The following is a 25,865-nucleotide window of genomic DNA, read 5'->3' on the forward strand; positions in this document are numbered from 1 at the left end:
AGTAAACTTAGTTGTGGCTTAATTACATTCTGCTCATTACTTTCTGTCCTGTTTGATTCTGTGTCAGGTCCATCCAAATGCCTCTGAGCGCTCTTTTTTCCCAGCTGGTTTGACTTAACTTTTGTGCTAAGTGCTGTTTGTAGTGGGAGAGGTGCTGGGTTCCCATGCGGGACCAGCAGCACTGCGGGGTCAGTCCCTGTGTTCCCACCCTGTGCTCACACCAGTGTCAATGTGCTCTGTGCTCCCTTTTCTCAGTTCATGTTACACCTGGAGGATGAGCACGGAGCGTTCCTCTTGAAAGGCAGGGGCTCCACACTTGAGAGATTCTACATTGAAGATGCGGAAGACGACTCTGCTGTACACGGTAAATTCATTAACCATGAAGTGTGATCCTGCACAGAGGGAAAACGTGTGCCCTGCTCTTGGCTTCTCTGAGCAGCAGCCAGATGTTAGACACAGTTTCTTTCCTTGGGCTCTCTGTCCCCCAAGCTTTTCTTGGGGACTTTCTCCTAGCAAGTTGTAAGAAGTTCTTTGGCTCCTCTAGACAAGGTGGGTTGAGTTGTGCGGGACTGTCACTACCTCAGTGGACCCTCTGAGGTATTTGCTGCTTGAGGGAAGGCACCAGCCTGAATGGACACAGCCCTTGAGCACACAGACAACCAGCAGAAGCCAAAAGCACTCTCTGGCTCAGCTTTCCACACGGCTGGAGCTGGCTGGAAGCAGATGGAATGCGGGCTGGGCATCAACCTGAGGTTAAGCTGCTTAAGCGGTGATGTGTCTGGAGGTGGCAGTCTTGTGAACACAGGAAGAGGGTCTGGAACCACTGGGGGTAGAACCCGTGCTTAGGAGGCAGCTGATTTCAACCTCTCATTCCTCAAACAGCCTATGGAAATATTTCCTCTGTACCGCTGTATCACTTAACTCTGATTTCCGTTGCTGTGCAGAGAGCAAGCCCCCAAAGCCTTTCCTGCTTCTGCATCCTGGGGAATCGACAGAGTTCGATGTCATTTTCAAACCCACCCTGGCTCAACGACTGGAAGGGAGGATTCGTGCCTTAGTGGGGGACAAATACTCTAACAAGACCATAATAGAGCTGGTGGGTGAAGGCCACCAGGATGAATTCACCCTCGACGGACTGGAGGAAGATACACAGGAGCGGAATGCTGAGAGCATTCTGAAGAAAGACATCATTGATGGTAAGAGAGGAGAGGCTGCCAAGGTGGAGCAAGGAAGAGGGAAATGTCTGATCATGTGTGTCCTCTCTCTAGCCAGGCCTGGGCTGTCACCCACCGGACTTGGTGGCCTGTGGGCGTGGCAGCCATGCCTGCAGAGCAGTGTGTGCTGTGCTTCATGTGGCTGGCTTAGGGGTGTGTCAGGGTGTTTCCCTGAAAGTGGTGGGCTGGGGAGCCGCCTGGGAAACTCCCTTCCAGAGGGAGGAAGGCTTGGAGCAAGAAAGCATTGAACATACAGGTGTCTGTGCACGTGAAGGGGGGTGGATGGAGCTCCCTGCATGCTGAGGTTGCCTTGTTCTCCTCCTCAGCAGCTGTCAGAGCGAATCACATCCAGTTTGGGGACTGTTCTGTTGGAGAGCCCTGCAACAGGACCTTCACCATCACCAACCACACCTGTACGAAGGTCATGCGCTTTGAGTGGGAGGCAAACGCACCATTCCAGTTCTCTCCCAAGGTGAGCGTGGACGGCTCTGCCTTTCCCCATTGCTCAAGCCCTGCCCTGGTGTTCCCAGGAGCTGGCAGGCAGTCCTCACGTACCAGTGTCAGCCCATTCCAGTGCCACGTAGGAGATGCCGAGATGCCAAGTCCCTGGCTTGGCAATGGCTGCCAGCCTTGCAGAAAAGGCTTCATGTTATGGGAGGTGGCACCTTCCGTTCATACTTTTGTCTATCAAACTTGACATAAATCCACTCCGACGCGCAGATTCCTGGCACAGCAGCTCACCACATCAGTCCCTTTTGCTGGCAGTCCTGCCCTTGGCAGTGCTTCCAGTTTGGTTTTGACTCCCTGATTCTCCCTAGGTGGGACATCTCCATCCTGGCTGTGCCAAGGACATCACAGTGACCTTGAAATCAGATGTCCCAGCCACCTTCAGGAGGCACCTTGTGAAATGTAAGGTGACCGAGATCAACTCTGAGCTGCCAGGAGGGGAGGTTCAGGACTGCGACAACAAAATGCGCATTGTCACATGGAATCAAACCACCAGGGAAGAGCCGGCAGCCAGGTGGCCTGAAAAAAGGAAGGTGAGAAGCAAAATGGCAAAAAAAGACAACGCAGCTTCTACAAAAAGAACCACGGTAACCCCCATCACTGCTGGCTGAGCAGCTCCTGCTTGCTCTGGACGTTGGACAGCCGTGAGGTTCACCAGCAGTGCATTCTAGGGGAGAGGTGGATGCACAGTGACCGGACACACTCACGTGAGAGGGGGAGGCCTTTTGACAAGAGACCTTTAGCGAACACAAACTATGAGTCTGTGCCACAACAAGCACAAGGGTTGCAGCCCGTGTTGAATGGGAGACAATGTTTGATGATTTTATCCCCTTTTATGGTGTTTGAAATCTCTTCATCTGATTTGGTGCCTTTTCACCAACAAGGAGTTAAGTCTGCTGCACTCTGTCTCTTCTATGGAAGTGGAGAGAAGTATACTTCTCCTGCACGTGCTGGTGAACTCCAAGTTTTGTCTGCATGGATACCAGAGTTTTTAGTTGTGATCTCTGTATTGTGTGGGATATCTCAGCATGGAGTAGCCCAGGCACTGTATGACAGTATGGAGGAGTCTGGAGAAGGATCATCTCCAGATGCTCTTGCTTTTATTGTCATTATTGCCAAACACACTCGTCTTGGCTGAAGGTTCTTTCTGAGTTCCTGGACCATTTTAAGGCCTCTAAACCATCCTCTTTTCTATCAGAACATCTGCAGTTGGAGACTTTCCTAGTGAGATCTTTCCCATCCCAAAATGCCCATTGCCAGCTCCCTGCAGTGTGGTTGTTGCTCCACACGTGACATGTGGAGAGCACTTTCTCCTAAGACAAGAAGAAAAAGGTGCTTTCCAGAACTTTTCAGTCTTTGGGTTCTCCATCCACAAAGCTCCAGCAGGGGAACTTAACCCTAATTTTGAGACCTGCTGTATTTATAGGGGACCAGGAAAAAAGCCAGTCCCTCTACAAGGTTGATGTACAGGCACTGGAACGCAGCTATAGTCTCTGTAGCAGTGCGTCCTTTTAGGAGTGCACTTAGAGCCTTTCTAAATCCCAGTCAGCCTCTCCGTAGAGAAACTGCTTGAGAAGTATTCAGGCAGCAATTCAAGCTCACATAACCACCCACGTTACCAGGCTAGCTCAGCAAGAGAGGCAGAAGGCTCCCAGCCCCAGATAAATTTCCAGCAAGTGTTTATTCCGTGTGCTGAAGGTGAATCAGAGGCCAGAAAGAGAGTGACCATGTGGTTTTCCTCGGTTCTGTAGGGTCTCATGTTCATGGGTGGTCCCGGGGACAGGGCAGAGGGCAAGTGACCGTAGGGAAGAGAGGAACAGGACACCAGGCCCCATAGCCAATGGGGAAATAGGAAGAGGGGATACCATGGGAGGAGTGATGGACTTGCAAAACCCCAAGAGCAGATTGCACAATGTTTGCAAGGAGCCACGGGGGAGAAGCCTTTTTTTACACCTGGGGTATTTTTAATCCTAGCTTTTCCAGGGCAGGGCAGTTGGAAATTCCTTTAATGGCACGAGGGACTCCACAAGTTGCCATGGGTATATTAACAGCTGTAGTAGTGACTGCTTTGATCAGTGGGTAGAAACAACTACCGTAGCAGAGCAGTCTCTATTTTGTCATCTTTGCAGGGAAGTGAAAGTGAACGGTCCTTTCCAGTCCCTCTATGAGGCTGATCCCGGAGGCCAAAAGACTCCCTTCTCAGCCTGACTTTCTGGGCTCTGCTCAGTGATTCCTCCCTCCTCTGTTTGCAGGTGGTCAAGAGAGTCCCAGAACCAGCTCACGCTGTGCTGGAGGACAGCAGCCAGGAGGCCGAGCTGTACCTCAGCGCCGTTGTTGCCTACAGCCAGTTAAAACTGAACACGACTGTGGTCCAGCTCAAGGATACCTTGCCCTTCCAGACAAGGAGAGCCACGTGAGTGCTGGAGGCCAGGCAGGGCCCTGTGAGCGGGAGCTGCCTTTGCCCAGGGCTGACCCAGTGCCTGCTTCCCAGAACTCTACCCCAGCCAAAACCAGCACAGGCCCATTCACGTGCACGCAAAGCCAGGCAGGAGGTGGTGGTCAGGACAGGTTCAGTGCTGCCACACCCTTCTGCTGAGGACAGCCGTGGGTTTGCTTTCACTGCCTGTCACCTGTCCTCATCTGCTCAAGAATAAGTTTGCAGTCAAACCAAAACCTAAAGTCCAGAGTAAGCCCCTCAGCTTCAATGTCCTGGGCACCATGTTGGCCCTTTCCTCTTAAACTTCCAGACTTGGAAATACATTTCTGGGCCACCCAGGACAGCGGAACGTGGCAGGGTTGCCTGGGGAAGAAGATGCTCCTCAGGAGAAATTGATACCAGGAGTCCATCAGGCCATGTTACTGTACTATTTGCTTTATATTTATTGGACCTTTTTTTTTATTCCTCCTCCTTGCTTTTCAGTTTCAGGATGCACAACACAGGGAAGGTAGCCCTGGAATACTCCTGGGAGGAAGCTGCAGATAGTGAAGCAGTGAAGAAGCCATTCTCAACCAGTCTGATGCGTAAGGGCATTTCACTCGGTAGCTGAGGGCCTGGGGAGAACACCCTGCCACTTCACTCCAAAACATGACTTGCTTTTTCATCCTTGTCCACACATCCACTTTCATCAGCATCTTCCCAGCTGCAGCTGGAGTTTTCTCCTTGCCCCCCTCTGTCTTTCAGCCCCTTTTGTTCTCGCCCTGCCACCTGTGCTCTGCAAAGGAGCTGAGGCAGACTCTGGGGAAAGCCACGTGCCTGGGTCAGGGCTGGGAAGGGGACATCAGGTCATCTCTGAGAGAAGTCTGAGACTGGGAAAAACAATGGTGTAATGCGTGAGCTGCCCTACAGCCCCTGTCCGTGTGCAGTTCCCCATTCCAGGGCAAATGCAAAGTCATTGTCTAAAACCAGCTCTCCTGCTCTGGCACGGGAGTGTGTGCTGCAGGCAGGGACCCTGCTCCCAGACGCTCTATTTCCTGCTGAAAGTACTTGGCCAGAGATGCTCCAAGTGCATCCCAGCTCTCTTCCACCTACCTGCAGCAGGAGGCAGAGTTGCTGGCAACACAGGGTTTTGTCTTTGAAAGGTGTCCTCTTCCTCCTCTCTGCAGGGCGCTTCCTGTCTTCTGCTACTGTAAGGCATCAGAAGAAGCTGGTGAGTCGTTTCTGGTGGGAGCAGGACCATCCTTTTGAGATCCATCCTTCTGAGCTGTGGCAGCTGCAGCAGCTTGCCGAGCAGCAGGATTCTGAGCAGCAGCAGCAGCAGCAGGAGGAGGATTCCGAGGAGCAGCAGCAGCCTGAGGAGCAGCGGCTTTCTGAGGAGGAGTGCCTTTACACAGACCAGGAGGAGGAGGAGGAGTTTTCTGAGGAGCCGTTTTATGAGGACGAGGCAGAGTTTCCGGAGATAGACCCTAATGACATGACGAAGCTTTATGAGGAGGAGCAGGCTTCTGAGGAGCGGCTTTCTGAGGAGGATCAGCTTTCTGAGGAGCAGCTTTCTGAGGAGGAGCAGCTTTCTGAGGAGCAGCAGCTGGATTCGAAGCAGAAGAAGAGTTCCCAGAAGCGGCGCAGCTCCAAGGAACGGCACCTCTCTCAGCAGCAGCAGGACCGCTCCAAGAAGCCACACCACTCAAAGCAAAAGCACCTCCCTCTGCAGCGCGTCAGTTCCTCCCTGGAAATCCTCCCAGATGCCCTCCATGACCTGCCAGTGTTCTCCATCAACCCCTACCACGGCACCATCGCTCCTGGCGAGAAGCAGACCTTTCACGTCCTGTTCTCTCCGAAGAGCGTGGGGAAGTTTACGGCCACCATGCTGTGCAGGTGGGAAACGTCTACACGCTTGGCAACTCATGCTGCTGCCGGGTATCACTGAATCACTGGCTGGGGCGGGTTGGAAGGGATCACAGTGGGTCATCTGCTCCCGCTTCCCTGCTGAAGCAGGGTCATCCCAGAGCACATGGCACAGGGTTGTGTCCAGAGGGCTCTGGAGTAATTCCAGTGAGGGACGCTCCACACCCTCTCTGGGCAACCTGCACAGGAAAGAAGTTCTTCCTGGGCTTCAGGTGGAGTTTCCTGTTCAGGTTCTGCCCGTTGCCTCTTGTCCTGTTGCTGGGCATCACCCAGCGCAGCCTGGTTCATCCCCTAACACCCTCCCTTCAGTCCCCGTGACTGGGATGGGGGGCTTGGAGACAGGCAATCCCAGAGAGGCAGCAGACACACACACCCACAGGAGCACAGAAAGATCCTCTGGCCTTGGTAGGGAGACACTGGGAAAAGACCTTGAATGAAATAGGAAGCTCCTGGAGGGTTGCAAAATCTGTAACAAGAGACCCAGGGAGCACCCTGGACCGAGCTCTGCTTCTTTTGGGACAAGCAAGGGCTGCTTCTCTACATGGAATCCTGTGTGTTGCATTTGGTCCCCAGGCACTTAACTGCTCCTGTCCCTGCCCTTGCACCTCTGCAGCCTCCATGCAGCGAGAGCAGTTGTTTAATTTGCTGCTTGCTGCTTGCACAGAGAGAGGACACAACACTGTGTGCTCTGCATGGAGACAGAAAAGTGGCGTGCTGGAAATGCTCGTCTGGCTGATACCGGGCCCTTTCTTCCTAGGATCCCTAACCTGGAGGCGACTCAGAAGAAGGTGCGGGTGATTGTGAAAGGCAGAGCCCGGGAGCAGAAGAGTCGTGATAAACCAAAACGCTCTGCGTTACGGCAGGAAGAGAAAGGACAGAGACCCCAGAAGCAGTTGCACTGGAACTTACCACCTGAGTGACAGCATTTGCGTCAGCTGGAGCATCTGGCAGGAGCTGCCAACGTTGTGTCTGCTGCTGCTGCAGCTGCTGATGGTCTCTACTAATTGTTAACTAATTGTTATTAAACAATTAGCAATACATGGTTAATTGTCAGCTTGTCTTGGTTGGAAAGACAGGTGTCTGGGGCCTCTCTGGAATGGAGAATTTGACCCCCTTCCCTCCAAATTGTTATAATTTTGAAATTAAGGGGCTTTCAGGCAAAGATACGGGGAAAAGAGGAACAGTTCTTTTCTAGTATGTATAACAAGGGAAACAAACAACACCAGCAGCAACAACAAACAGAACCAGTTACCCAACCACAGCCTTCTCTTGCTGCAGACACTTTCTCTTTGGTGTCATTCCAGTCACAGCCAGGCAGGGAAGGGAGCCCAATAATAAATAAAGCAATTACTGGAGAAATTTTAATTAAGCTGCAGCACGGGATGCACTGCAGAGCTCAAGCACTGTGTGATCAGTTCTTAAGAACTTGCTGCTGCTGTGAGGCAGTCTATACAATAGCCAAATAGTGACTGCACAATGCTTGATTTGATAAAAGATAAATAAGAAAGAGATGAGAAAACACCTTAGTGAGGGAAGAGCCCTAGCCCTTAGGCCCTTTCAAAATATGCCAGTAGATTACACCGAGTTGCCCAAAATACAGAGATGGAAATACCTTCTGGTAATAGCTGATCACCTCACCCACTGGGTAGAAGCCTTTCCTACCTCCAAAGTGGCCAAGAAGCTTTTAGAACAAATCATTCCCAGATATGCGATAATTGAAAGAATGGACTCAGATAAGGAAACACACTTTCCTTCAAAAATTTTTCATTCTGTATGTGTTGTATTAGACATAAATTGGAAATGTCATACCCTGTAGCACCCTCAAAGCTCTGGATGTGTGGAGAGATTGAATGCTATCCTTAAGAACCAAAGTACCAAATTAATGCTTGAAAGCAGATTAGCATTATTACGGATCAGAACTGCTCCAAGAAAGGACATAGGAGTTTCTCCATATGAAACGTTATTTGGGTTACCTCAGGTGGGAAGGGAGGAGGGGTTGGCTGAAACTAATGACTTATATCTCAGAAATGATTTGCAGGCAATTAAACTTTCTCTCATGGGTCTTGGAAGAAAAGGGTTGTTACCCTCAACGTCACCTCTAGATTTTCATATACACCAGGTAAAACCAGGAGATTTGCTTCTTTACCTTTACACCAGCACGGGAAGGTCCTTTTCAGGTACTTTTAACAACTGAAACAGTGTTCAGGACTGCAGAACAGGAGTGGTCTCACGCCTCTCAAGTCAAAGGACCAGTAGAAGCTCCTCTCCAAACTTGGACAGTGGTACAAGGAAGTGACCCTTTAAAGTTAATCTTCAAAAGATGATTTCATAGTAAACAGTCAAGGGCAAGACCGGACTGACCTCTGTGTTTGCCACCAGAGAGACTTTTGCTGCAATCCCTTGGGTGTTGAGCATTGGGAATATAAGTCATACCAGACCTTGACAAAAGAAAAATAGGAAATTACGTTCTAAGACTCTGGAAATTGCTGGATGGAGTGTCACGGCTTCTGCACTTCACCTCTATGTCCCCACAGCGTGCTGTTCTAGTGCACAGAACTTAGGAAGCGGGTATGGACACCGAGGAAGGCAATCTTTGTTGCCACAGTTCCGATCTGAGGTTTGCTTCATCCAAGCATCCGTGGAACTGATGGGAGGCACTGCACACAAGTCCATCTACAACTTACTTCTCTTGAGCTGGAGGAACTATGGACAGCAACGTGAACTGACAACTCAGGAACTTTTAAATAGATTGAATTTAACACTGACCTAATAAAAGACCGATTAATCTTATTTATAACTACTTTGCAAAAGGAGTCAGTTTATGCTGAGCGGACCGGATGAGTAAATCAAGGGCTTTGGCAAAAAAGGATAATAAAAGGAAAGGGTGGATTGTGAGAGATGAGATGATATTTTGCTGAAGCCAAAAGGTAATTACATTAAAGAATGAAAGTTGTTGGTTCTGTGTGTTGTTGTTTGGATTGTTTGGATTTGTTCTGGAGTGTTGCTGTGAGCTGGAAGAGGGGTGGGGTTGAAGAAGTGATTAAAAAGCAGGTAGGATGAGAAGGGAGGGGACCGTAAATTGGCAGATGACACCAAGCTGGGAGTGTATGTCGATCTGCTGGAGGATAGGAGGGCTCTTCAGAGGGACCTGGACAGGCTGGATGGATGGGCAGAGTCCAATGACATGAAGTTTAACGAGTCCAAGTGCCAAGTCCTGCACGTTTGCCACATCAACCCCCTGCAGCGCTACAGACTGGGGACACCGTGACTGGACAGTGCCCAGGCAGAAAGGGACCTGGGGGTGCTGGTGACAGCAGCTGAACATGAGCCAGCAGTGTGCCCAGGTGGCCAGGAAGGCCAATGGCTCCTGGCCTGGATCAGGAATGGTGTGGCCAGCAGGAGCAGGGAGGTCATTCTTCCCCTGTACCTGGCACTGGTGAGGCCACGCCTTGAGTGCTGTGTCCAGTTCCGGGCCCTCAGTTTAGGAAGGACAACGAGACACTTGAACACATCCAAAGGAGGCAACAAGGCTGGAGAGGGGCTTGGAACACCAACCCTGTGAGGAGCAGCTGAGGGAGCTGGGGTTGTTTAGCCTGGAGAAAAGGAGACTCAGGGGTGACCTTCTCACTCCCTACAACTCCCTGAAAGGTGGCTGTAGTCAGGTAGGGGTCGGTCTCTTCTCCCAGACAACAACTGACAGAACAAGAGGACACAGCCTTAAGCTGTGCCAGGGGAAGTTTAGGTCAGATGTTACAAAAAAATTCTTCACTGAAAGAGTGACTGCACGCTGGAGTCATCTGCCCAGGGAGGTGGTGGAGTCACCAACCCTGGATGTGTTTGAAAAAGACTGGACGTGGCACTCATGCCACGGTTTGGTTGATAAGGTGCTCTTAGGTCATAGGTTAGACTAGATGATCTGACAGGTCTTTCCCAAACTAATTAATTCTGTGATTCCGTGAAAAGTTGGCAGTCAGGAGAGAAGGGAAGTTTCTAAGTACCCATCCAATGGGAAAGGGGACAGGGACTGCTCCAGCCAAGAAAGCGTATCAAAAAAAGCCATTTTCTCGGAGGGTGTGCGTGCTCGTCTCTCAGGGAAGGGAGGTACGCACCTGGCTCAGCTGAATCGTTACTAATAAAGAGTTTTATTTCGACGATTTGTCCCCATTGAGTTGTATCTAAAAAGTAGCGCGTTTCTAACCCCACGGCGATGGAATAAGGTAATCTTGAAGGTCCCTTCCATGTTCTGTGATTTTGTGACTGGGCTTGAATGCAGCACCCTCACGGGCCTTCTCCCACTGGGAGCTGCTCTGGAATTTGAGTGGAGCTTTGCAAACAGTATTTCTCTGCAAAGCGCTCTGGAAAATTTTACAGGGCAGATTACTTATCATCTGCCCAGCCAGAAGCTATTGCAAGTGGCAAACTTCACAGAAATTTCCTTGCGGCCAAAAAATAGTCAGGAGCCAGTGCAAGGACCCACTGTCTTTACTGACGGCTCGGGACGGACCGGAAAGGCCGTTGTCACTTGGAAGGATGGATCTGGGTAGCAGGTTCTGGAAGGTCATGAAGATGGATCAGCCCAGTCGGTTGAATTGAGGGCTGCCATCATGGCATTTCAAAAGTTTTCCTGGCAACCTTTCAATTTGGTCACGGATTCCGCTTATGTGGCCGACATGGCACAGCGTTTGGGCCATTCGATTTTGAAGGAGGTTAGCAATGCTGATCTGTTTCGTTGGCTGAAGGCCCTGTGGTGTGCCATTCAGGCCCGGCTTCATCCATTCTACGTTCTGCGTGTTAGAAGCCATACCAATCTGCCAGGATTTATCGCGGAAGGTAATGCGAGGGCTGACAAGTTGGCTAACCCTGCACGGGTAGCACCTCAGCCTGATACACTCGCACAGGCCAAGGCATCACATGGGTTTTTACATCAGAACGCACATACCTTACAAAAGCAGTTTCAGTTGACGCCAGCGGAGGCTCACGACATTGTCGAATCATGCGACGACTGTCATGCACTGGCTGCGCCTTTACCGGCAGGGCTAAACCCCAGAGGCCTTAGGGCCTTAGAGCTTTGGCAGTCGGATGTTACCCAAGTTGCCGAGTTTGGCCGGTTCAAGTATGTGCATGTCACTGTTGATACTTTCTCCTCTGCAATGTGGGCTTCTGCTCACACGGGAGAAAAGACCCGCGATGTCATTGCCCGCTGGAGGCAGGCCTTTGCCGTTTTAGGCATACCTTCTGCTGTGAAGACCAACAGTGGTCCTGCTTATGCCTCGCAGAAGGTGCGGCAGTTCCTGCAGCTATGGGGAGCGTCGCACAAGTTCGGTATCCCTCATTCTCCGAGTGGGCAAGCAATTGTAGAACGCGCTCATGGTACTCTGAAGCGGGTTCTTCCAAAACAAAAACGGTTAATGCAGGGTGAGACCCCGCACAGTCGGCTGGCAAAGGCTTTGTACACTATCAATCACCTTACGGTGCCACAGAATTCTAACAACCCTATTATGGTGAACCATCACCTCTCGTTGCAGGCATCGGACGGGACGCATCAGCCTCGGGCGAAAGTTTGGGTGCGACATTTAATCACTAAGCAGTGGGAAGGTCCCTATGGCCCTATCGCTTCGGGGCGTGGGTATGCGTGTGTACCCACAGATACCGGAGTACGCTGGGTACCTACGAAGTGTGTTCGTCCGGACCTGCGACCTCAAAGGCAGAATCCGACCGACAGGCAAGCCGGACACGGTGACCAAAATGAAAGACAGCAAGTGGATGAACCATTGAGTGATGACTCCGATACAGACGATGCGAGTGTTCACTCTGATGGTCCTTCCAAAGGCAGAGACTGAACATTGTACATTTTTCTTTTCCTTTTTCTAACACAAAAAGGGTGAGATGTCGCCCTGATTTTCAGCCTTCTGATGACTGTTTACATATTTCTAGTGGAGTTTCTCACAGATGTAACATAAACAAGTAGATTGTTTTCACATACCAATATGTGATGGACTTCTGAGATGACCATTGGGGTCAGAGGGGTGTCCTCTTTGTCCTCCAATCCTGGACAAATCTCCAAATCCTATTTAAACCCAAAAACGACAATAAACGGCCCTTTTTTCTTTCCTCACTTCAACCTGTCGGGTGAGTGTGGTTCTTTCGTGTCCCTACTGGCGACAGTCTACCACACGAGCAAGCTACTGAGCTCTGCAAGAAGGGCAAATGGAGCAAGAGGGGAGGTTGTTACTGTTTTGGGTGGCTTTTTTAATGAGTTGACCATGGCCAAGAATTTATTTCATAATGACTGGGGCAAAGTATTTGTTATCCATTCACAACTCAGCCACCAGCTCCTGAGTTATCAGATTGTGAATTGTTCTAGTAGAAAGATTAAAAATTCTCAGAAATGTTTTTATTTTGACATAATATCAGGGAGGAGGATTTTTTTCTTCGCGCTATCAGAGACTGAAAGCTTTTTCTTGTATGGCTTTGTTGCTAGTTTTAGACTACTTGAATTTTCTTTGCAGATAAGAGATGAGGAAAGTGGCTACAACAAAAATCTGTTTTGCATTCCTAAGCATTACGAAGAAGATTTAGAGAGAGTCTTCATTCCTCATGGTCTCATCCTGGACAGGTATGAGGGTAAACAGAAAAGAATAGGGACAGTGGTGCCAATTTTTGTCTCTCCAAAAGAAAAGACTGAGGTCCTGCCCTGTGCAGCCCATGAGAAACATGGAAACCCTGCAGCCCCAACCCTTCTGTCCTAAAGTCTAGTACAAGAGGGGTTTATGGAGAGGATTCCTCTACAAGCCCAGTTAACCTTCCATGTTCCCTCAAAGATCTTTAAGCCCACCTATCCTGCAATATTGAGGTTTGTGGATTAAATCAGCTTGTGCTGTGCAAATACATAACTAACTTTCCTACGACATTCTGTGGTCACACTCTGCTAGTTATAGAAACCTAACAGCAAGATCAGAATTTTTACTTGAACATTGCTTAATATATGGACAAACAACTATAATATACCGAACACTTTTTTTTTTTTTTTTCCTCACAGGACAGAACGTTTGGCTAGAGATATCCTGCAAGACATGGGAAGTCACCACATTGTTGCACTCTGTGTCCTTAAAGGAGGCTACAAATTCTTTGCTGATTTGCTGGATCATATAAAAGCACTAAATCAAAATGGTGACAAGTCTGTGCCTGTTACCGTGGATTTTGTCAGAATAAAAAGCTACTGTGTAAGCAGCTTTCTTTTCTTTGGAAAATTGATTCTCTCCATAGACTGGCATTCTAAATAGTGGTACTTCGCATGAGAACCCCACAAAAATTGAGTTCATGTATACATTCTGTTCAAATTACCTACTAAAAAGGAACTGATTTACTGATCTGCCCCAAAGGGCGGAGATTATACCTTCACTGGAATAAACGTAGAGCAGAACACTCAACATGACGAAGGCAGGGGCAGATCTCAAACTCCCTCCTCTTGCAAAATAGCAAGAGCAGCACACCTTTCAAACAAATACAGGATAACACTGTTGGGCATGTTAATGTGACTTCCATCTCTTCTTTGTCCTTCTAGAATGATTCACCTGCAGAAAAAATCAGTTTTGTTGGAGAGGAACTGTCTACACTAAATGGGAAGGTATGAATTAGTATCTTTGTCTTTTAAAGGGAAACAACTGTTCTTGTGTATTTTCCAGGAAATCCATCTTTATTAATATTTTGGTACTGCATACTTCCAGCCACCTAACACTGATTTAAAATGCTGGGCTTTGAAACAGTGAATAATTCCCACTGATCTCAACGGAAACTTGAAGTGATCAGTAATGAGTGCTCCCAAGATCCTAGTCCCCATTTCATCCCAGAACCCCCAGGAAGGAACCATGCTGAATTGACTCGTTCCGTGTGGCTCTACAATACTAGTGCTATACATAGAGCGATATCTAGACCTGACATAGGTGCCTTTATCACCATATTTTAAGCTTTCATAAATACAGAAATTTCGACTCTTCAGAAATCACCAGAGTCAAGTCAGTAGTTCAAATGTCGACCTCCTTTGAAAACCAGTGCAACTTCCTTGTAACTGAGGGTTTTAGTGTGCTTTTTTTGGCTGTAGAATTTGCTGGAAATTGCCATTTAAATCTTTTCTTTCCCTTCTTTTCCTATATAATATCTTCCAGAATGTGTTAGTCGTAGAGGTAAGTAATGACTGAAGGAGGGGTGGAATGACATGGATTTTTTTTCTCCCTTCTTTTCAAATTAATACATATTACATGTAACATAATAATTAATTATGCTACTGTGCTGCCGGGTTGGTATGCTCTAATTTAGTCTACTGACAGTCTGGTTTTCCTTTCAAACTTGAAGGATAATTTATTTTTTTATCTCTTTCAGGACATTATTGAGACTGGTAGAACAATGAAAGCACTGGTGTCAAAAATAAAAGACAAGAAACCCAGGATGGTTAAAGTTGTAAGGTACAAGGATATAGCTACTAACTGACATATTCAAATCATTTGGGTGAATCGTCAGTGTATGCTGACAGGTGCTTGTTTGGCTTGAAGTTTGGGGTGAAAGGAAATAAATGCAGGAAGTAATCCTCATCCAGCTGCTGAAATATTAAGTGTTTCTTAAAGAGACTGGGAAATTTACCCGTGCACTACCATCTTCACTGCTCAAATGAATAAAATAAGGTTTTATGGCTCTTTCTGTGTAGTCCATAAAGTCTCATGGATTCCCTGTTTCTTATTTTATGTTTGAAGGAAATTCATCTCTTTCCATAGGTTTTCTAACACCACCTCAGTTGCCTCAATACTAGAATGACAACACTCAGAATGTTTGTTAATATTCTCAACCGTAGAAGTTACCAGAATCTAAGAGTCTGTCAGCACTTGGAAGATGACTTCAAGTAGCATTCTAAATCTACTTTTGGTAGATCATGCTTCCCCCTCTGTGCTATTCTAGTGTCCTGAGGCATTGCTACATGGAAGGGCAATGATCCGAGACACAGGATCGAAGGGAACTGAATACAAAGTAGAGCCACTTGAACACGGAGAATGAACCTAGATCAGAGCCTTTGCTTCTCCCTCCACTACGAGGCTGACCACTGCTTTTTCTGTGCAATACTCTCACTGTTTGAAGTGCATGATTTTAGAAGCTTATGGGGAGGTGTGGGAGAAGGAAGTTTACAGCTTAGAGTAAGACATAATTTAAAAACCAACTGTCTCTGCTCTGCCTTACAGCCTGCTCATTAAAAGGACATGTCAGAGTCCAGGTTACAGACCAGACTGTAAGTATGGTGTTTTTCTGGTACTTTTTTTCTGTATTTTCCAAAACACAGTCTTACAGTTTCACTTCAGGCAGCACATCTGACGACTGGCACATAAGTTTCATGAAGGCCAAGAGAAATGGGGAAAAACTACACAAAACTTGTGAAGCAATGACCAGCTATGCCATCCCGAGACCTCATGACCACATTTTTTCCCTGCTTGGCCTGAGTGCAGGTTTAGCTATTTGATACACAAATTGAACTATTTGATAGTAGAAACAGAATCAAACCTTAACTGTTTTGCTTTGCTTTGCTTTGACCCTAGAGGACATTTGTTTTGACTCTGCATTATTAAACTTGCCTTGTTTCCAAACTGGAAAGTCCTACTGAATCACATTTCATCTACTTTCACTCAAGTGAAATCTCATTCCTTGTCTCCTCTCCCAGGACTAACGCATAACTAGGTTTTAAACAATTATTTTGTTAATAAAAATCATTCTCTTAATACCTTAATTATAAACTGACTGATGGGAATGGTTTAGATTCTAACCTGTGTCATCAATTTACAGCTCAGATTCTTAAGGAAGCGCCCTGAAAGAGATGATGCCAATTACTCTTTGCTCAAGTATGTGTCGAATACAAACTCTGCACTTAAAAGCTACTTACACCACAGACATAAAAAGAACTGTGTTTTCTTACAGATGTAGGCTTTGAAATTCCAGATAAATTTGTGGTTGGATATGCTCTTGACTATAATGAATACTTCAGAGATCTAAATGTAAGTACATGCACATGACTCCACCGCCAGCTATCAGGCACCTACCCACCACGGGTACCCAGCAAAAATATTTGTTTCTACTGAGAGCTTCTCAACAATTAAAAACCCTTCAATTCCAGCTAGAAACTTCCATTAAAAGAGCAAAGCCATTTTTAAGGTGCCGAGTTGGTAATGCAATGGAGGTGCATAAGAAATGTCTGGCTTCACCTTTTTATAATTCTAGTCCACAAGTCTCATGGCTCAGCCATGCTGCAGGACCTTCTGAACCCCCAGGATAGTGAACAGCATGCAGTCTGCAGCCCCAGCTGAAAATAAAATAACTTGTAATTTGACTTGAATTGGAAATTTGTCTGCCTTTGTTCAATCCTCTGTTGCTCTTCTATCACCGAGTCTTTGAAGCGGCTGGTCAGGGACTCCGTGCGAAGGTTTTCCATACACCTTTGGATAACGTGTCTGGAAGATCTCTCTTCCCTTATTCCTTTAGAGCTTCCTTAGGCTGTACAGAGTAGTAGACTTGGAAACACCGTAAACTAATAGGGTTGATCTTTTCTTCCCTCCTTTGTTTTCAAAAGTACTCTCTTAATTCCGGGTAACTCGGAAAGTTTTTCACTTCTAAGTCTTTTTACTAAGACAAACCAGTTCTGCTGAAGACACAAACAATCTGTGCTATTGTTCAGCAGCATGAAGTAGTGTGCAGTAATTTAACAAACCGAAGTTCTTTCAAATATATAAACCTATATATTACAGATAAGCTTGGAAAGAATATTAAAACCTCGAGTTTACTGCAAGTAGGGAACTTGCAACAATTACGGTTCTAGTGTGTTTTTATTACAATGCTGGGAATACAGCTGAAAATCAGTCTCGCACTTCATTCGAAGATAGGGGTTGATAAATATTGTACTTCTTCTTTTAGCACATCTGTATTCTGAAAGAGAAGGCCAAAGAGAAATACAGGATGTGATAACGTCAGTCTTCTGGAGCACTAATTCCTGGCTGCTGCTTAGGTGCTAAACCATTACACCAGGAAATCACTTCCGCTGCTTGCGTGTCCCTACGAAGGACGAGAAGCCAAATGTTAGCGCCCAGGACCTGCAGCTCTCCGATTCCCACTTGCACTCTGCGCTGCACACGGACTGTTGAGTTCCCGCGTTTTTCCCGCTGTGAGGGAGCAGCTCGGAGCTGGCTGCGAGCCTCTGGCGCCGCGCCCGTCCCGTTCCGGGCCCCGGGGCGGATTCCTGCCGCTCCTGCCGGGGCCCGAGGGGGAACCGAGGAAGGCTGCAGCAGGCGGGGGCCGAGGCGGGAACGAGGTCCGCCCGGCGCCCCTTTTCGGCCCGGCGCGGCCGTCACAATCGTCGCCGCGGTTGCCCGGGAGCCGCGAAGGTAACCACGGCTGTGGCCGCCGTGCGCCCTCAGTTGCCTCACGGCGCGCTCCGCACTGGGCGCTGCAGCCTGGGCGCCTGCGGGCGGCTTCACTGGGCGATTTGCCGGGTGAATTGTCGGCGGAACATTGGTTTCTGCGAGCGAGTCCTGAACTCGCGGGGACTCTGTCTCTGCGAGCGAGTCCTGAACTCGCGGGGACTCTGTCTCTGCGAGCGAGTCCTGAATTGCCTTTGAAGGTAAAGACTGACTAAAGTTGAGGTTTTTGGTTTTGTCGCATCTGTGCTCTGAAAAAGAATGCCAAAGGGAAATACAGGATGTGATAATGCCAGTCTTCTGGTGTAGCAGTTCGGTGGCACGTACAGCCGAGTGGGTGAACAATATATGGTGCAATGATTGTGCTCTCTTTTTACTGAAGAAATGCAACATCTCCTAAATATACTAGTCTATACATTTTTTCCTGTAGTGATTACTTAAACTGCTTAAAGGTGAATGAGTTCTGTTCAAGTTTCAGTGGATTGTTATGATCTGGTTGTTAACATTATTAGGAAAATGCATCTGAATTCAGGTGCAAACGAGACCATATGCCAAAATCAATAGTCTGGATTTAATGTAACAGCAAATGTGAGGAAGAGAGAGAGAAAGAAATAGAAAAGGGGAGGAGGGGGGTTGGGGAGAGGGACAGAAAGAGAGTGACAGAGACTGATTAAGGTGGAAAATATCACCATTCCATGGAACCCATCGGCATACCATTAAATCCTCTTCTAGTCTTCTCTGTGCTGAGGTGTGACAAAACATAAGAGTCCAATGGATTCGTACAGATTTGGGCAAGGTGGGACTGCCCAGGTACCTCCCTGGGGCAGGGCAAGTTTGACTCTGTCTCTTGCTACTTTCAACTCATATAAAACCTTTAGCAGCAGCATATCCTTGGAGTCTGCCATGAATTGGGTTCTGGATTTTCAGGTCTGTTACTTTGCATCCCGTGCAGTCACCTGGTGCAAGGCCTCAGGCGTGGGTCTGGGGGCACTTTGGAGGTCTTTGATGGGTTGTGACACCCCCTCAGCTGCCCCTCACGGCAATGTCCCTTGGATGTGGCCTTCTGGGAGTGGGGGTTTTAGAGCTGAGCCAGTTTGTGTGAGGGAGGATGGGTGTCCACTGCCTCTGAGCAGAGGTTACACCACACCCCCAAAATTTCCTCCTTCCCTCTCTGTTGATGGGAGGTTTGTGTGCAAGCCTGGCCTCAGCAGATGAGTCTGTGGCTATGACTTCCCCAGACAGAGCTGATTTTCAGGACAGCTGCTGGGTTTGGTTTTGTTGTGGATACATGTTTCTCCCTGAGCCTTGTTTACTCCTCCCCAGACCTGAGGTAGTGGGACAATAGTGTCACCTTTATCTTGTCTCAGTTTCTCTTAGGTGGCTTAACTCACAGTCCAAAGTTCCACTCAGGAAGCATTTTCAAGCAAGGGTGGGCTTTGGTGCTCGCAGCTTCTTTATACAGCTTTGTCACAAAGGGCAAAAATTCCTTTATGACACTATTTCAGCCATTAGCCATGACATTCCAGTCTCTCACAAGTCCTGTGAGGAGCAGCTGAGAGAGCAGGGGTTCTTCAGCCTAAAGAAGAGGAGGTCCACTTGAGCTGTTTTTAAGTAATATTTAAGCTACAGCTTTGTTCTATCTATCATTAATGTTCAGATTCTTGGCTCCAGGTTTCAGTATGATCCATCTTTGAAGTGCACAACATAGCCATATAGTCCTCAAATACAGTCCCACTAGAGGTCTAACAATACTAGCTACTTGTGCCAAACAAGCACTTAGCTACCTTTAAGTAATGTAAAATTTTTAGCACCAGTATATCCCTTGAGTCTGCCATGAATTGGGGTATGCATTTTCAGACTTTCATTGTTGCTCCTTCCAGGTGAAGCATTGTCGCTTATCTACGACATCCTCCCTTCAAAATGGCTTCTGGATTCTCGAAGAAGACACCACCACCACCACCACCACCTCGTTCTTTGTTAAGAGAAAAACTGGCGTCTGTTAAAGTGAGTACCCACTGGGGCTGTGCTAAGGCTGGAAACTCCCCTGGTGTCCCTCCTCTCCCTGCCCTGCCCGTTGTCCAGCAGCACTGTCCAGCTGCAGACCCCGTCCCCACCTCTCTGTGCCGTGCTCCTCTTGGTGGGGCTGTCCTGGTGCAGTAGGGAACACCGTGTGTTGCTTCAGGGACAGTCCAGCTTGCCTGGCTCTGCCACCGGAGCCAAGTTAAACCTCTGTGAAGCCGAAGCCCTGAGCACCTGCTCCTTTCCCTCCCCTTGGTCACAGTCATTCCTTCTGTCAGGCTGGACACTCACCAGTGCTGCTCTGAGCAGCCTGCCCTTGGGCATGTGGGGGGGAAGCTCAAACTCTGCCCAAAGCCTTGAGAGACGCGGCTGGTCCCAGCCTGAAGAGGTTCCAAACCAGCTGTTCCCTCTCCTCTCCTGTGTGGGGCACAGATCCAGCCCTGCAGGCAGCAGAGTCAGGGCTGCAATGGTGCCTTGGCTGTTGGGAGATCACTTGACTGAAGATGCCCCACGGCTGAGGCTCTGTCAAGGAGATCCCTCTGTTTTCTTCTGCGGAGGGATCTGTGAGCCCAGGCAGAGAAAACCAAAGCCAATTAACGGAGAGAACTAAAACTTGGACACATTCCTGTGCACCTCACTCTTGGTACAACTTTGCTTTCTTGCGTCTCTTGGACTCGCCCAGCAGTGCTATCTCCTTGCTGTGAGTTTTGAGTGTTGTGCAGGAATGGAGTTAGGGGAGTGCTGAGAGCTCCACCCCACTCTCTGAAAAGGTCACTGCCTCAATCCAATAAAACTAAAGAGGAAAAAAATGCCCAAAGAGCAGAAATCCCCAAACAAGTCACATCAAATCATGGAGAAGCTAATGGGACAGAGCCATGGGGTTGGAGTATGTATATTTTACTCTGTGTTATTAATTTACTGATGCTAAGTATTTCAGCAAGTAACTTCCAGGGCTTCCAGGACTGTCCTAGACTATGTGATCACAAATTATTCACCAGTGCCTCTTGTTCAAGAGAAAGCCTATATGAACAGTGGCATCTCTGAGGCTCTTGCTGCGTTTTTTTTTGCCTTTCAGCTGCTTCCATCTACGTTCCTGAGGGAGAAGGTTCAGGCCAGTACTGGGAGGCGTATTCTGCCCAGCATTAGCCCATTTCAAGTCCTGAGACTGAGTCGTCAAAAGGTAGCCTTTTCCTGCTCTTTTTCTTTCTGTTTGATGTGAAGTTTGAAGAGGATGTGTGCTTGTGACAGGCTCGCCTCCAGCAAAACATCTCAGTGTCCAGGTCCTGTCATTGCAAACTGCTGCTTGTGGTGGACTTGGAGTCCTGATCTGCACCAGGCCAACACAAATAACCTCTGCTGAAGCTGCTGGGCTTTGCTGGAGTGTAGCTGCCGTTGCTAAAACAAGGGGGGGAAGGCTGGGGACGCAAAGGCACAAAATTGCCATTTGCCATTCTCCTGCTGAAACAGCCGCCTCTTGCTTAGGTGCGGTCACCATCAAATGCTTGGGGTCATAGGATTCCCTCCACAGTGGCAGCATTGGCCTTTGAAGGCCGAGGAGCTGCAGTAATTACTTCAGATTTAACAAAACTCATTGCATTCATGCTTTGGGTTGGAACCCTGACGTGGTGTTAGATTTTGCAGGCTGCCAGATGTACAGGGGACTCACCCTGGGCAGAGGGGAATGGATGTGCTTTATCTGGATCAGTGCCTGCTTAGAGGTGTGTTTAAAGCTGCTTTTCTTGCAGGACTGGCTCAGTATAAAGCCCACTCCAAACGGGTAGGTGACCGAGGTGGGCAGTTGAGCATGAAATTGGCAGCATGAGATGTGTAACAAACTGGTTAAGGATCGCCCTGGAGAGGGGGGATTGGGAACACCTCAGAGAAGGGCACGACTAAGGGGACAGCGTGCTGCAGCCACTCCCTTGGGCAGAGTGTGCCTCCTGTCAAGTCACAGAGGATTCCTGCTTGTGTCTCTGGAGTGACAGCAGTGTGTCTGGAGAGGGCAGACAAAGCAGGGGAGAGTTTTCTCAAAGCAATGTCTCTGCTCCAGAAGCATTTGTTGCTGTTGTGTCATTCCAGACGTGCTCTCCAATGGTAATAAATAAGATAGCAATAACAGATTACAAGAAAGCACCCATTTAAAAAGGAGATACCAACTTGCTGAGAAAAGAACTTAGCGTTATCCTCATTCAGCGATCACCTCATTTGTCTTTTTCCTAATTTCTGTGTTACTTTACTTTTGCCTTTACCTCTGCTAGCAATGCACTAACTTTTAAATACAATTAACGGGGACAAAATCATCCAAGCAAAAGAAAACTGTTTATTAGTAACGATTCAACTGAGCTGGGCGTGTCTCCGTCTCCCCTGGAGACAAACAAAGACACCCTCCAGCAAAATGGCAATCTTTCTATACCCTTTATACCTGCCTGGGGCGGTCCCTGGCCCCTTTCCCGTTGGACAGTACTCGGGAACTTCCATTCTCTCTGACCACCAACTTTTCTGTCCCCTCCCCTCTCATCACCAACTTTTCTGTCCCCTCCCCTCTCCTCCTACTTCCTTTTGGTCAGGTCTTCAACCACGTCCTTCTCCCAGCTCACAGCAGCACGCAACAAACCAACCTGAAAAAATCCAAACCACAAACAACACACAGAACCAACAACTTTCATTCTTTAACTTAATAACCTTTTGACATTGTTCAGCAAAATATCGCCTCATCTCTCACACCTCCTCTGGTACTGTTCTCTTCTTACTGATGTCTAAGTTCTAGATGAAAAAAGATACTTGCAGTTGTGTGGGCCTCAGTTTCCCTGTCTCAGAATAACGGACATCCCAAAATTGTTTCCCATGGAGTCTGATGTAAATTTATGGGTTTTACTTACTCCATGAGTCCTCAGTCAGTGCCCCAGAGCTCTGTGACCTCATGGGCACAGGGCAGTCCTCAAGGTAAGTGCTGCCTGGCATTCTGGAGAAGGAAACCCGGAGAAATAGGTGCCAAAAGAGCAGCTTGGCTCGAGCCTGCTCTGTGTGGCCCTGCAGCTCTTGATCAGCTGAGAGCAGAGGTGGGTGAGCTACTGTTTCCCTAGTGTGGCCTGGGCAGAGGTGCTCACCATGAGTCTGTACTTCAGTGGGGATCAGTGTAAGATTCTCCTTCATGAACCTTCCTCCCAGCAGCTGAACGTCTCCCTGCTCTCTCTTGCCTCTCCAGTTGTCATCAACTCCCCGGAAAAAGAGCTCGTTTAGCGTTTCCCCACCAGAGGTGGTATTTCGGAACTTCGTCGTTCATGAGGTCTATGAAATGGTGGTGTCTCTCATGAATAAGGGCGAGGTAAGTGCTGGGACATGGAGCTTTAACACTGTGCTGGAAGAGTGGTGTAATTCCCATAGTGTACAGCAAAGCAAGTTATCTGCTGCAGCACATCCAGAAGAAAATGTCTCAGCATCTTGTTCTGCAAGATGGTGGAAATCTTCCTGTGCTGGGAATTCTCCCCTGATTTTGCCCATGGGCTGACGGTATCTATCCCAAAGGAGTTTCCTTCTTTTGAAAGCTCTGATTGATAGGAATGTTGAGGGTTGTACAGTTCTTACCTGCTCTCATGCTTTGCCTTGAGTCTATACCACATCTTGTGTCTCCTTGGTTAATCTTGGTTCCTGGTAGAAATTTCTGCCTCTCTCAGCCTGTTTGGCTCCCTTTGTGCAGCTCAGAGTCAAAGCTCAGGGGCTGAGTCTTCTACGCTTTCTGCTGGAATCACTATCATTAGTGGCATTGGCACGGCAGGAAATGTTCTGAAACAGCCCTGGAATCAGAGTGATGTAGCAGAAGCAGTAGGAGGCCTTTAGGTGCCACTTCAGGCTCCTGCTAAGCTTCATCCAGCTCTGCTCAGGTTTTCCAAAAGCAACATGGTGCTCTGCTTTCCCTTTGGAGAACCACAGCACATCCAAAGCCATGTGCTCCTGTTTGGCAGTTTCCCAAGAGAGTTGAGAGGGAAAAAGTTGAAAAATGTCAGCAGTTGTGTTGGACTGTAAAGGGGAAAACTGAGACCATTTGAATTTCAGTCAGGGAAACATTTTCTTAAATGAGGCTTGTGCCAAGAGTGGGCTGGTGGGAAGAGACAGGAGGGAGTCAAAATCATCTGGTTTGGACTTTTTGAGAGCATTTTGGTGCTCAGGGGTTGATATGTATGTGTTGAAAATGCATGTTTGCTGTGTCTGTGTATCCCAGAGAGCAGAATTTGGCCTGCTGGCTGCAAGCGGGAATGCCCAGCAGCCCAGCTTGCCTGCACAGGCAGCAAGAACCCCTGGAGAGCCAAGGTTGGCTTTTAATACTGAAACCACACTGTGAGTCAGTGCTGGTCATGTTTTGAAATATTGCCCCCGCAGTCCCCCCCCCCGCAGCAAGCTCTGGAGAGGCTTTGGAGGAATATCTCCGAAGGGACAGGACAAAAGATTTCAAAAGAGGCTCTTACCCCCAGATTATTCCTCAAAGGGGTCCAGGGGCCGAAAGAGAGAGAACAAAGAAATCCAGGGGTCTTATCTAGTCTCCTATTTTGGGAGGGTCCTGGCATTCAGCCAATTAGGTGTGGACATGTAGGGAGGAAATTCTCGAAGGGTCAAAAGGCGAGAGACCATTCCCCTAAAGAATTACAACGTTTCTCCAGGAGGAAAATGCCTTTGAAGCCCACAGTCAGTAGGCACAGCCTGTCTGTGTTTCCATCACTTTTGGGGAGGTGATTGCTGTAATCAGTTGATGATTCTTCCTTGCTGCTTTACTGGCCCTTTAAATTCTCTTTGTCGTCTCCTTTTTTTAGGGATTGCTGTGTTCCTTCTTTTGCTTTTCAGGTTTGCTTTTATTCCCAGTAAGGCCACAGTGTTTGGTCTCCTCTCTTGCTGGTCTGCCTGCATGACTGTATCCCCCAGAACTGCCCTATCCAAAGCTGACCTGCTAGAAAGGAATTTCTTCCTTCCCCCAGGATAATGTGCTGTTATGCTTTCAGGTAGCACAAACCCTCTGTAGAACACGACTGCATAGCTGTGTGCAGGCAGAAGCCAGCAGGTTTTTGGCCCTGTTGAATATGCAGATGATTTGGTTCAGGTGCTCTGTCTCCATCCTGCTGGTGCTGACCTGCTCGGCCTTTCCTTCCCACCAGGCACTGCCCTACTGCCCCTGACCAAAATGCTGGAGCCAGACAGAAGGGATTCAAGTTCACCCTTGGGAATTCTGTGCCTGTACCTCCACAGCTGAAAGGGCTTTAGAAAAGGGGTCAAGGAAGGACGTCACCAGGGCATGGGCAGGTCTCCTCTTGTCCTGTTTCCTCAAGTGGCAAAATCATGGTTCCATGTCTTTCCTGCAGAATCTTCAGAGGGTGCAGGTCTCCATGGAGAGCTCACCTTACTTCCAGCTGGCGGGCCCCAGTGATGCATGCCGTGCCGTGCCAGGAGGCGCCGTTACCAATGTGCACGTCCACTTCACCCCTGACGAGAACAAGGTGAGACTGGAGGAGCCAAAACACAGAATTATCTCCAAAGCCATTGTTGTCCCTGCACTCTGGGTACAGCCCATGCTGTGAGCTTGGCTCCAGGCCGTGGGCAGGCAGCCTGCAGCCAGTCCCAGCTTGGCATGTGCTGTCAGGCCCTGCACCCAGGCCTGACAGGCCCTGCTTCCCCTCGCTGCACATTCCTCTGAGCATTCCCAAGGGAAGAAAGATGCCCAGGGAACAGTATGCAAATGATAGAGGGGTGTTGATAGATGTCTGGCCATCTCTAGGTATAGTGGAAGGGGTTTCATTATTCTGCAAAGTACTAGAGGAACAAAGAGGTCAGAGAGCTTTCCTCCTTCCTGACTGGCCACAGCTTCCCTGCCTCACCCGGGGCTGGAGCAAGGACGGTGCTTTTTCACACCCTCTGTTCTCCAGCCTTGGGCTGTGCTGTCCCAGAGCACAGCTGACCATGATACGGCTGCAAGGCCAGGGCAGAGGATGTGCTGTGCCCGTGGGCCCAGCCTGGCACAGGCACACTGAGCTCTAGGTGCCCTTAGTCAGCAGGAGCTTGGTGAGCTGCAGGGGACTTGGACACCTGCCTGAAAGAGCTCGTGTAGGGCAGGTACAGCCTGCAGGCAGGCAGACCTGTGGGCCCAGAGCCGGTGGCAGCGACACTGCTGCGGCTCTGTCTTCATGCCTGTCACTGTGGCTGCTCTGTCAGCTGGCGCCCATTCCATGCCACTTGTGCTTTTGCGTGCAAGTTTGAACACCAGTGCCGAGGCCCTGGCAAGTCTGCTCTCAGCGCTGTGATCTGGAGGCTCGTTCATACAGAGGGGTTTAGGACATGGCATGGAAGGGAGGAAGC

At 48.6% G+C, this 25,865-nt stretch overlaps 3 protein-coding genes across 3 annotated transcripts in view; all 3 read left to right on the forward strand.

The window, feature by feature from the left end:
• The window catches only part of LOC136296089 (hydrocephalus-inducing protein homolog), a 73,077-nt gene extending 65,757 nt beyond the window's left edge, over positions 1 to 7,320 (forward strand). Inside the window, exons 61-69 of the mRNA XM_066194912.1 lie at positions 256 to 364; positions 945 to 1,196; positions 1,544 to 1,686; positions 2,033 to 2,254; positions 3,974 to 4,134; positions 4,642 to 4,742; positions 5,325 to 5,486; positions 5,811 to 6,033; positions 6,821 to 7,320. Coding sequence (XP_066051009.1) covers positions 256 to 364; positions 945 to 1,196; positions 1,544 to 1,686; positions 2,033 to 2,254; positions 3,974 to 4,134; positions 4,642 to 4,742; positions 5,325 to 5,486; positions 5,811 to 6,033; positions 6,821 to 6,983 — 1,536 coding nt within the window. The 3' untranslated portion in view covers positions 6,984 to 7,320. The remainder of the gene's footprint in view (positions 1 to 255; positions 365 to 944; positions 1,197 to 1,543; positions 1,687 to 2,032; positions 2,255 to 3,973; positions 4,135 to 4,641; positions 4,743 to 5,324; positions 5,487 to 5,810; positions 6,034 to 6,820) is intronic.
• Positions 7,321 to 11,213: 3,893 nt separating this feature from the next.
• LOC136296090 (hypoxanthine-guanine phosphoribosyltransferase-like) lies at positions 11,214 to 17,147 on the forward strand. Its single transcript, XM_066194913.1, has 10 exons — positions 11,214 to 11,342; positions 11,710 to 11,822; positions 12,545 to 12,679; positions 13,103 to 13,286; positions 13,628 to 13,690; positions 14,229 to 14,246; positions 14,443 to 14,525; positions 15,291 to 15,337; positions 16,018 to 16,094; positions 17,008 to 17,147. The coding sequence occupies exons 1-10, from the start codon at positions 11,214 to 11,216 to the stop codon at positions 17,053 to 17,055; spliced, it is 897 nt and encodes a 298-aa protein (XP_066051010.1). The 3' UTR covers positions 17,056 to 17,147.
• A 2,280-nt stretch (positions 17,148 to 19,427) lies between these two features.
• LOC136296091 (hydrocephalus-inducing protein homolog) overlaps positions 19,428 to 25,865 on the forward strand; it is a 72,457-nt gene continuing 66,019 nt past the window's right edge. The window contains exons 1-3 of the mRNA XM_066194914.1: positions 19,428 to 19,511; positions 22,732 to 22,851; positions 24,875 to 25,009. Of these exons, the coding sequence (XP_066051011.1) occupies positions 19,428 to 19,511; positions 22,732 to 22,851; positions 24,875 to 25,009 (339 nt within the window). The remainder of the gene's footprint in view (positions 19,512 to 22,731; positions 22,852 to 24,874; positions 25,010 to 25,865) is intronic.

The sequence above is a fragment of the Chamaea fasciata genome, unplaced genomic scaffold (genome assembly GCF_029207755.1).
Source record: "Chamaea fasciata isolate MVZ Bird 193981 ecotype frontalis unplaced genomic scaffold, bChaFas1.0.hap1 SCAF_12, whole genome shotgun sequence".
Taxonomy (NCBI): domain Eukaryota; kingdom Metazoa; phylum Chordata; class Aves; order Passeriformes; family Sylviidae; genus Chamaea; species Chamaea fasciata.

Excerpts from the sequence above, each read along its gene's own strand:
- LOC136296090 (XM_066194913.1), top strand. The coding sequence starts at position 11,214 with ATGTGGGCTTCTGCTCACACGGGAGAAAAGACCCGCGATGTCATTGCC. Across the intron at positions 14,526-15,290 it reads AGGATGGTTAAAGTTGTAAG|CCTGCTCATTAAAAGGACAT; the intron begins GTACAAGGATAT and ends TCTGCCTTACAG. Across the intron at positions 16,095-17,007 it reads AATACTTCAGAGATCTAAAT|CACATCTGTATTCTGAAAGA; the intron begins GTAAGTACATGC and ends TTCTTCTTTTAG.